The 11,203-nt window shown below is 43.7% G+C and overlaps 1 protein-coding gene across 1 annotated transcript; it reads right to left on the reverse strand.

Moving 5' to 3' along the window:
* Positions 1 to 452: 452 nt before the first annotated feature.
* Positions 453 to 11,173, reverse strand: LOC134561004 (uncharacterized). The gene is made up of 9 exons (XM_063417556.1): positions 11,122 to 11,173; positions 10,872 to 10,953; positions 9,819 to 9,972; positions 8,438 to 8,583; positions 4,799 to 4,975; positions 3,776 to 3,889; positions 2,432 to 2,518; positions 1,493 to 1,640; positions 453 to 1,103 (listed from the first exon to the last, which is right to left on the reverse strand). The coding sequence occupies exons 1-9, from the start codon at positions 11,130 to 11,132 to the stop codon at positions 1,072 to 1,074; spliced, it is 951 nt and encodes a 316-aa protein (XP_063273626.1). The 5' UTR covers positions 11,133 to 11,173; the 3' UTR covers positions 453 to 1,071.
* Between the last annotated feature and the right edge of the window lie 30 nt (positions 11,174 to 11,203).

An 11,203-nucleotide genomic window follows, 5' to 3' on the forward strand; every position in this document is an offset into this window, starting at 1 on the left:
CTGGGGTTTGAGGGATGAAGTCAGAGGCAGCTGCTGCTCTCTCAGCCCCTGCAGTTTGGCCCTGTGCCTTTAACCTCTTCATGCCTCCCTTGAGTACAGATAAAGGAGATTTGATTCAGGTTTAGGAGATCAAGATGAGAAAAACACATATTTGTAACAGAAATTCTGATTAGGATCACTAAAATGAGGAAAAAAATTTACAGCAGTTTTGATAGAGTCATTGTCAATCTCCCTAAAAAGCTGCTTAAATATTAATGGTAAATATTACTAAATATTTAATTTTAATTGATTTTTGCAGTGTCTAGGTGCCTGCAAATAAAGTGTCTGAAGAGAAGTGTAAAGGCAATGTCCACAGCACCCAGGAATTCCAGTCCCAACCTCTTCCCTGTTCAGTTCTGTAATTCCCAGTGAATTGGTGCTGTTCCATGTGAAATAATTATCCATACACAAACTGTGCTTATACTTTATTAAAAAATAGCCAGTAGTTAAAGGTTCCAGTCAAAATACCAAACTTTTAAATTACAATATTAAAGGCTTAATTGTAACAGTCCCCCTGGTCTGAAATGGCACCTCGGTTACACTGAGGGAGGGCTGAGGTTACAGGGAGCAGGGGTTAAAAAACAAAAATAACTGAAATATTCTGAAGCCAGAGGAGAAAAAGGAGCCCTGGACAGGGGACACCACTGCCACCAACCCAGCAGGGCTGGAGCTGCTCAGCAGCAGATCCCAGCTGGGAAATGACAGAATCCCCTTCCAGACAGGTACAGAGGAGAGGTGTGCACATTTCTTGTGTCTCTCCAAGCAAAAAGCACTGAAAGGAGCAACATTCCCCACTGCCATGCAGCTGTGAACCCCCTGTGCCTCCAAAGGAAAAGGAGTGAAAGATGCTCGGTCCTGTCAGCAGCATCCGCTGGGAATTTCCCCAGCACGTTTTGCTTTGTAAGCTCTGCCCCAAGGAACGTGTGACACCTTCCTGCGCCTCCTCCAGCGGGGGACAGCCACCCCTGGGAGCCACCCGGGAGCTCCAGGGGGGCTGCACCCTGTGGGAGCTGCAGGGGAGCGGGGGGAGGCTCAGGAGTCGATCCTTCCATAGGAGGAGAACACTGCGGGAGAGAGGAGCTCGGTCAGCAGCGCCGCGGGGCTGGGAGCCCCAGGGAACAGCTCTGGGTTGTGTCACAGTGTCACAGCCGTGGCTCCCAGGGCCCTTTGTTGTCTCTGTGTCTTGCAGTGATAGAAATACTGCAAGGAGACAGAGATTTGCTCACACAGGTGTGAGATTTTGGACAGCAGTTCTTGCTCAGGTTGGCAGCAGCTTTCTTCAGGGAAAAGCCACATCTGTCCCACCCAACTTCTGAGCTTTGGCCTGATAATTCTGCAGCACTGCCTGACTGGGGACCTGCCTTTTCCTGGGATTATCCCTAAGGATTTTCCTGGCTCTTACCCTGTGCCAGACCAGCCTCCACCCCTCCCAGTGGATTTTTGGGGTACTCACTTCTCTCCCTCAGGCCCTGCCCGAAGCTGCGGTAGACGTGAGCCAGGGCCCAGAACAGAACAGACTTGATTGCGACAGAAATGCAGGAGCCAGTGATGAAAGCGGCTTCCAGGGTGTGAGAGCTGCCCTTGCCCCACTCCCTTATCACCTGCAGGAAAAGGGAGACAAAGGGAGACACAAACCATCACCACTGCTGCCAGGAAGCCTGAGGATACAACAGTGCACCAAACACTGAACTTCTGAGGGGAGTGAGGTGGTAAATGAGGGAAAAGAAAAAACCCAACTGGTCACTTTGAAATCATCTCTGTTTTCTCATTTTTATGATCTACAGACAGTGTGGAGTCGTGCTGGGCTCTGCCAGCTCAAACAGGCCTGGAATAAAGGGAAGCTCCATTTGCTAAATGGATCCCTGGGGGCTGTGGCCACTCTCAGCATTGCAGCCCTGCCCAGCAGGACCAGCCTGGCTTCCCCTGCCCTCCTCTCACATCTTGTGGGAGTTGCCCACTGATAAAACTTTTATCAGCATAACAGAGCCAAAAACGTGCCCCAAACTGGAGTTTGCTGGGCTTGCACTGCCTTGTTTTGGCTACAACAGGATCCACAGCTGTGGGTGCTGCCTAAGAAATTCTTTAAAATACCACAACTGAGCCAGGTCAAATGCTCTGGCACCACTTGGGGCTTGTTGTGGAGGGGAGGCATTTTTGAGGGGTTTTGTATCTTGGACAAGATTTTGTTTCGCCTTTCCCTCATCATTCTTTGCAGGGGCTTCCAGAGCCTCTCCCTCAGATCAGGGCTTGGTCCCTGTCCTGCAAAGCTGATCCTGGAGGGGCAGGACCTGCTCTGCTCTTTAAATCCAGCAGGAGCTGCAGGGCAGGGGTGAGGCAGCACCTCTGGGCCCTGAGGAGGATGAGGGTGAACCCCCAGCCGTGCTCCCCTTACCGTGTAGAGCAGGTAGATGAGATAAACCACCTCAGGCACATTCTGAATCACAAATACCCACACCAGAGGTTTCAGCTCCTTCAAAATCTGCAAAATAAGATGAGGTACAGCTTTTAAAATCATTGCTCTATACTCTGTGAAAGCTGCATGTTTTTCATAGCTTTTCCAGGACTGGTTAAGCTGAGTTCTCAGTTGTAGCTTTGCTCTCCACCTGTGTTTTTTAGCAGGAAATTCAGCCTCTGTTTCCCCCTGAGCTGGGCCAGGAGTGATGAGGACCTTTCTCTCTGGACACACTCAGATTTCCTCTAGCAGCTGAATCTTTTCATAGGTAACAGGCTGAAAACTCTCTGTGACTTTTTCTCCACTTTTCTTCTGACTACAGAGAAGTGCAGCCACTGAGGAGTGAAATGTGGGAGAAGCAAGAGGAGTGAAGTGCCAGGAGCATTTAATTTCACAACTCACCCTGGGACTTGGGAAAGGAGAGAGGGGCTGCAGCAGCCCTGGGCTGGGAGGGCAGGTCTGAGCAGAGGAAGGAAAAGCAGCTGAGTCACTGCGGGTGACAGCAGTGATTGTGCCCAGTGTTAGGACTGGATTTGATGCATCTCATCAGCACCAGATTCCCCCCAAACCCAAAAACTGATGTGTTTTAAAAGCACAATTTTAGTTCAAAACACATAAGGAGTTGTATTTCAGCTGTCAGGAATTTGTGTGATTGACTAAAGCAAATACCCCAGGAGCCTAAAACAACATCCACCCCCAAAAACCCCGAAATTTCTTCCTGGTAATAAAAACCTCACTTATCTGATGTCCTTTGGCCCTGATTCTGCAATCATTCTTGGAACAGAGGCTCAGGGTTTCAGAGGAGGTTCAGTCTGACATGAAAAATGACATTTCAAGTTCACAAATCTTCAGGTTAACCTGGAAACTGTCACTGAGCTTTGAAGGAGATGCCCCAGTAAAGGACCCTTCATCTTTTTGGTGTGGTTTCCTAAGGATTTAAGGCCTCACTGTGTCTGTAACCCTGTAATAATTTGGAGGACTGCTCCCAGTTTCACCCAGCCTTGGCAGAGAGGCAGAAATATTGAAGGCAGTGTGATCCTCCAGATTTCACTGAAGTGATCAAGGACTGAGACTGCAACAATGTCCCCCAGAATGGCACAGTGACAATGTCACTTTGCTTCACTCCGTGTGCTCAGTTCAGACAGATTTAGACACAACCTGGCTTCAATCTTGTTGTGCTCTGCTTTTCTCCATCCCTCCCCCGAGCCTGTGGGAATCCCTCAGGGGGAGGGTGGCAGTGCCAGGGGCTGTGTGTCCCCGCTGTCCCCTGCACTGGACACTCACTGCAGTGATGCCCACGGTGACCTTGAGGCAGCCCCACACGACGCCCGTGGCTGAGATGATGTTGTGCAGCAGGGTGACCCCGTGCAGGCTGATCAGGAGGATGCACAGGCACAGCTGGGGGAGGAAAACATTGCAGGAAATCATTCTTGGAGACCAAAAAATATCTGCCACAAACCCCCTGCAACAGCAAGTTGGGCACAGGTCTAAAAGCTGAAATTATTCCTCAAACAAGGACAGAGGTACTTCCCTGCATAGCAGCAACCACAAAGAACAGGGAGAGCAGATAAAGCCACGCAGCAGGAAATAAAGATGAGGGGTGTTTACACAAGTGACAGCTCTTGGGCTCACTTCCCCATCTGGAACTTCATTTTCTGTCTCACTGCCCTGCTGGGCAAGTTCCCCTCTCCCACACTAGGATGATTTCCTGAGAGCAGGAGACTGGGGCCTGAGATGGGCAGGAATAACCTTGCTAAATTCAGGAGGCCCTGGGTGGGTTGGAGCTCCTGGATGCAACTCTTTTTTCAGAGATAAACTTCCCAAAAATAAGCTTCAGTTCTCCTTTTGTGCAGGACAGCCATAAAATGTATTTTGATTTATTTTTTTGGATTTCAGCTAAGCTATGATGAACATGTGGAGCTACAGCTGCAAACTATAATCCAAAAAAGAACTGGGTCAGGACAGGTCTGAGTTTTATTTCTGTAAAATACATCAAGCCTCCAGTCACTGTGAATTTAATGCTTTTTTGCTAAAACTTAAATAAGGCTTTGTTTTTTTACAGGATGCTGCTGCAAACACTGGTTAATTCTTACCACAACCAAAATAACAACAAATTTCTCTCTGCAAAGCACTGCTTCCTTAATTCCACACACGGGGAAATTTTCTAAAATTTCTAATTAAATAATGACTGTTATTAAGTTAATATAACAAAGGCAAGAGAGAGGATTGCTGCTGGGAAGGAATAATTCAATTAGGCAGCCCAAGATATCATTAATAAGAAGGGAAAAGGGGATCTGAGGTGTGTACCTGTGCCTGCAGGTCAAAGGTGAGCATGGAGAAGCAGAGGTTGAGCATGAAGTACTGGGACTGGAGGCTCTGCAGGGCGCCCCCGACCCGGAACGCCATCAGGGGCTGGCTCTGGATGAGCAGCAGGGCACAGAGCACGTGGAAGGAGCCCACCAGCAGCACCAGCACAAAACGGGCCTGGGGAGGGAAACGGGGGCACTGGGCACAGCTGGAAACACAGACAGGAGCAGCAGAATCCTCACAGGGCTGCTGCTGGAGTCCAGGATATCCCTCTGGCCACCCTGGAGGGTTTGGAGACTGTACAGGAGGGTTTGAAGGCTGTACAGGAGGGTTTGAAGGCTGTACAGGAGGGTTTGGAGACCGGACAGGGGGTCTGGGGTCTGTCCAGGGGGCTCAGTCAGACCCACACAGATCCCAGGAGGGCACTGCCTCTGATCCCTGCCATGGCAGTGAACACTCACATGCAGGAAGAATCACAAACCCTAAGAATTTAAAATAAGTAGTGGATGGTTTATTATAGAATATAAATATAGAAATTAGGATTCTTAGCAGATGGGGCTGAAGAGACAAGATGGAGGAATTGGGGAGTGGCCCCTGTGCTCCTTGTTCTTGCTCTCGTCCCCCATCTTGTGCTGAGTTGGGTTTTAGAGATTGGTTTAGAGTAGAACTGACATGTTAGCATAGGCAGTAGGCATTGGTACAATTTTGTCAATAAAAAGTTCATTGTGGACAGTGGTTGGGTCAGGGGTACTGTACATAAGGTGTGGGGCTCTCTGAGCCGCCCAGTCCCCCGCGTGTCCTGCTCTGCTGGGGACGCCCTGCAGAGCTGGGACACAACTGAGATCAGGGACCCTGCCAGGGAGGCCTGGCAGAGCTGGGACACAACTGAGATAATGAAGAATAAACAACCTTGGAAATGTGCACTGGGGACTCAGCTTGTCGTCTCTGCCTCTGGTGTGAAACACCCAGGGCAAAGAGAAGACTGAAAACCTGATTAACTCTGGGAACAGCAACCCAGGGGAAACTCCCAGGGAACAGCAACCCTGGGGGAACCCTGAGCACCTTGGGGAACAGCAACCCCAAGGAGAATCTCAGGGAATCAACAACCCTGAGAGCTGCGTCTGAGCTTCCTGGTGGAACAAAACCACCCTTCCCACTGGGGGATTCTCAGTGCTGGGCTTGCAGAATTCCAATAAACACAGGATGGAATTAACACTCCATTTCTGCTGCTTTGAGGATGGCCCAAGTGGCAAAACATCCTTCAGAATTACACTGACAGGAAAATATTTATAGAACTAGAAATGATTCTGGCTCAGGAAGCAGAGTTACAGTAATCCAAGGTACAGTCAGAGGAGTAAAAAAACCTCTAATGATACTTTTCATATTTACACCAGGCTTTCCTTAGAAGTTCTTGTTTAATATTTAAACTGATGACTGGCTGTGCATCTTAAAAATAACCTGCAATTATTTGATGCCTGTTCCTTATTGGCCTGACCAACCCAGTCTGCTGCAGATAAAGTGTTTAACTTTATCTTTAATGGCCAATTGATAAATAAACTGAATTAGCAAAGCTGCTCTGCCCCTCTCCCTTGCTTGGAGAGGAATTCCTGGATGACCTCACAGCAGGGAAGAACCCTGCTGAGGTGATAAAAAAGAAAACACTTCCTGGAAGCCCAGCACGTGGGGATTTAACTCCAAACCTTACTAAGGTTGGAATACAATCCTTTAATAAATTTTACTGCCATGAAACGCAAACAGGATAACCTGGAGCAGCATTATTGCATCCTTTTGTTTCCGTGCAGGTTCCCATAAATCTCATAAAAACTCATTTATGAGCACGGGGTGCCCACAGATTGGGGATTCCAGTGTGACTTCATTTCCCAGAGGGAAATCTGAAGCAGAGCTGGTGAAGGGAAGGATTCATTTCACAGGAACTTTGTGTAATAATTGTGTAAGAATAAATAATTTCTGTTATTTTTGGGTGCAGAGAACAGCTCAGAGATTTGCAGCTGTGGCTGTGAACATTTTGTTGTTCAGCAGGGAAAATTCAGCCTGATTCTTCTCTTATCAGTAACAATAATGCATTAATAGATAATAATTCAAATATATTTTATATACTATATATTAATTATATAATTAATATAAAATATAAAGTGTATATTCTATAATAATTAATAATTATGTATAATAAATATAATGTAGCACAGAATATATACTACCACAGATAATATACTACATAATATATAGATAATAAATATAAATTTAAATAAAAATGAATGATAATAGATGATAAATGATAAAAACAAAAATATATATAACAGTCCATATATGTTATATATACATATATATGATATAGTATAGTATATATGATATATAGTATATAGTAATGTGTATTAATAATAATAAATAAATGTAATAATTTGGTTTATACATATAATATATTTTATATATATACTATTATATATTATATAGTATAGTATATATGATATAAAGTATATAGTAATGTGTATTAATAAGAATAAATATATATAATAATTTGGTTTTTATATAACATATATAGACTGTTATATATGGCATAGTATGGTATATATGATATATGTTATATAATATATAGCAATGTGTATGAATAATAAAAAATAAATATAATAATTTGGTTTATATATAATATATATTATATAGACTTATATATTATGTAGTATTGTATATATGATATACATCGTAATGTGTATTAATAAGAATAAATATATATAATGATTTGGTTTTTATATAATATATACCATATAGACTGTTATATATTATATAGTATAGTATATATGATATATAATATATAGTAATGTGTATTAATAATAAAAATATATATAATAAATTGGGTTTTATATATTATATATTATATATACATATATATGAGATATAGTATAGTATGTATTATATATAATATATAGTAATGTGTATTAATAATAATAAATATAAATAATAATTTGGTTTTTATATAATATATACTATATAGACTGTTATATATGATATAGTATAGTATATACGATATATAATATATAGTAATGTGTATTAATAAAAATATATATAATAAATTGGGTTTTATATATTATATATTATATATTATATATACATATATATGAGATAGAGTATAGTATATATGATATATAATATATAGTAATGTTTATTAATAATAATAAATATATATAATAATTTGGGGTTATATATTATATATACATATATATGAGATATAGTATAGTGTGTATTATATATAATATATAGTAATGTTTATTAATAATAATAAATATATATAATAATGTGGGGTTTATATATTATATATTATATATACATATATATGAGATATAGTATAGTATGTATTATATATAATATATAGTAATGTGTATTAATAATAAAAAATAGATATTATAATTTGGGTTTTACATATTATATATACATATATATGAGATATAGTATAGTATATATGATATATAATATATAGTAACGTGTATTAATAATTAAAAAATACATAATAATTTGGTTTTTATATCTATAATCTGTGTTACCACGGACATCTTGCCTCCCCAATGCTGGACTCTCCCAGCCAGGCCAGGAAAAGCAGGAAAAGCTGATTAAAATGTGGGCACTGACCAGGAGCTGTGCTCTCTGCTGGGCAGGCTGCAGGGTGAAGTTGATGACGGAGCGCAGCATCACGAGCAGCACGGACAGCACGAACACACCCAGCTCCTGCCGGTTCTCCTGCAGGATGCCCCTGCTCACGTAGTACACACAGAACACTGCGGGGGACAGGGGGTCACAGCCAGCACACACACGGCAAAATTCACAATTCTGAGCCCACAGGGGAAGGATCAAAGCATCCCCGGGGCTCCTCGGGCTTTGTTCTCACCAAATCAGGTGATTTAAACACTCCCCGCTGTGTTCAGCACGCAAGAAATAAAATAACTCGTCAGATTTTTAAATTACTTAATTTTAATTAATTTTAATTTTAATTAATTTAATTATTTTTAATTAATTTAATTATTTTTAAATTAATTTAATTATTGTTGTATTTTTTATTTACTTGTGAAATAACACCGTGAAATAGCAGTGTGTTATCCAAACTGGCAGCTGAGCTGGCTCATTCTATGAATACCACACTGAATATTATGTCCCATTGTTTATTAGTTTATTATTTTGATATTTATTTATCAAATCATCTTATTTCTGTAAAATACATCAAGCCTCCAGTCAGCTGTCACTGTGAATTTAATGCTTTTTTGCTAGAACTTAAATAAGGCTTTGTTCTTTCACAGGATGCTGCTGCAAACACTGGTTAATTCTTACCACAGCCAAAATAACAAATTTCTCTTTGCAGAGCACTGCTTCCTTAATTCCACACATGGGGAAATTTTCTAAAATTTCTAATTAAAGAATGACTTCAGTCTCTGTAAACAAACCTTCAGGAATGAACTTCCTTTTCCCCTGCCCTTTGCAGGGACTGAGAAAATGGGAAATGATTGGTCATTACAAAGAGAATCGTGTGATTTTTCTGGACATGACCTCAGGAAGACCTGAAAGGCTTCAGATATTTCCTTGTTTTGCAAATTCAGCTGCTAAATCCACAGAAATCTGTACAAATTTTAAAATATTTTTGGTCATCAGGCTTTTTGCAGAGGTGGCACACGCACATGAAATTCCCTGAAATCATGGAGTTTATTCTTTTTATTTTAATTTCTGTTTAATGCAAATGGACTCAAGAGGTTTCTGCTGAAGCTGTGACTGGAAATACCCAAGGAAGGAAGCTTGAACTGTGGACACCTGAATTCCCAGCATATTATGCCTCAGACATTAAAAACTGGTGAGTTTTTCTGGCATAGCTGAACATCCAGTATCTCTTATATAAGAAACTTCAGTTGCTGCTTAATCATATTATTATTATTATTATTATTATTATTATTATTATTATTATTATTATCATCATTATCATTATCATTATTATCATTATTTACTCCATCCAAACTGGGTTTCTTACCAACTCCAACCAACTGAATAAAGGAAATGGTGAAATCCTCCTCAGTCTGGCGCACCAGTGTCTCTATGGTCAGCCCTATGACACTCAGCAGGGACAAAATAGTGACACAGAAGTAGATCTTCACGGGGAGTGAGAGCTCTGAACATGGTTTTATCTGTGGAGGGAGAAAATTCTTTAACACATCGTGCAGAATAAACTCGTTGCTGTTCCTAAAAATCGCATTGAGGTGAGTGGGGTAAGTTGAGGCAGTGCAGGGAAAAGGAAGAGAAACTCCACGACCAAATTGAAACTGCTGAGGAAGGGAGAAGTCTAACTTTATTTCATAATTAATTTCAGCCTAGATTATCCTGATTTACATCCACAGCCTGTCTTTGTGCCTCACAGGTCCATGGTGTTATAATCCATGACAAGGAGATTGCCAATGCCCACATACACACCTGTCACAGCATGGAAATAACGTTTTCCCACACTTTTAGTTTTAGAAAACTGTACAGGCAGAGTCAGCATTCTAAGGCAAAGTCCTTATTTTCTTTTATTAAAATACTTCAAGTGGAGCAACATCCTCGCAGGAATTTAACATTTGGTTTGTTCAGCTGGTGGGGACTGAGGGGACCTCAGGGGCTGCAGCTCCTCCTGAGGGACAGCTCCGATCCCTGCTCTGTGCCAGGGCCCAGCGAGCGGCTGGAGCTGGGGCTGGGGAGCTTTAGGATGGATTTTGGAGAAGGTTTTTCCCTCAGAGAAGGCTGGGGAGTGCCCAGGCTCGCAGGGATGGGCACGGCCCCGAGGCTGCCGGAGCGCCAGGAGCCGTCAGGGGTGCACAGGGTGGGATTTTGTGGTGTCTGTGCAGGGTCCGTGATCCTGAGGGTCGCTTCCAGCTCAAGACACTGCACGATGCTGTCAGCAGAGCTGTGACACGCCTCGCCGTGCCGACACCCGACCTCCCCGCTCCACCCGACTCCGGAGGCGGACTGGAGCCATGTTTATCCATCCCCCCCGGGCAGAGAAACGCGGAGGACAGCGGCAAGCTGCCCGCAGCAGCGGAGATGTACTCACGGGCCCGCAGGGCGTGGGGATGAGCTGCCGGTGCCGCGGGGTGAGGTTGGGCAGGCTCGGCCCCGCCGGAGCCGCGGCGCCGCTGTGGGAGAGACAGCGGGGCCGTCAGCGCGGCCGTACCACCCCCACGGCAGGGGGGGGAACCGCCCGCGACCCCCCATCCCCAACGCGGGCGCCTCCAGGTGATGCGCGGGGGGAACGCGAGGAGGCGCCCCCGCGCCGCGCGTGGTGCGGCCTGGCCCGCCCGTACCTGCCGTCCATGGCGGCGGCCGCGGGCCCTACATGGCTGCGGAGGGTCCCGGGCGCTTCCGGGGGCCGGCCCCGCGTCACTT

The sequence above is a fragment of the Prinia subflava genome, chromosome 21 (genome assembly GCF_021018805.1).
Source record: "Prinia subflava isolate CZ2003 ecotype Zambia chromosome 21, Cam_Psub_1.2, whole genome shotgun sequence".
In the NCBI taxonomy this organism is placed as follows: domain Eukaryota; kingdom Metazoa; phylum Chordata; class Aves; order Passeriformes; family Cisticolidae; genus Prinia; species Prinia subflava.

Bases quoted from the DNA above. Each gene is read 5' to 3' on its own strand.
- LOC134561004 (XM_063417556.1), bottom strand. The intron at 4,976-8,437 runs GTCAGTGCCCAC...TTCCCTCCCCAG, and splicing joins AGCAGAGAGCACAGCTCCTG to GCCCGTTTTGTGCTGGTGCT. The intron at 2,519-3,775 runs GTGAGTGTCCAG...CTTATTTTGCAG, and splicing joins TCACCGTGGGCATCACTGCA to ATTTTGAAGGAGCTGAAACC.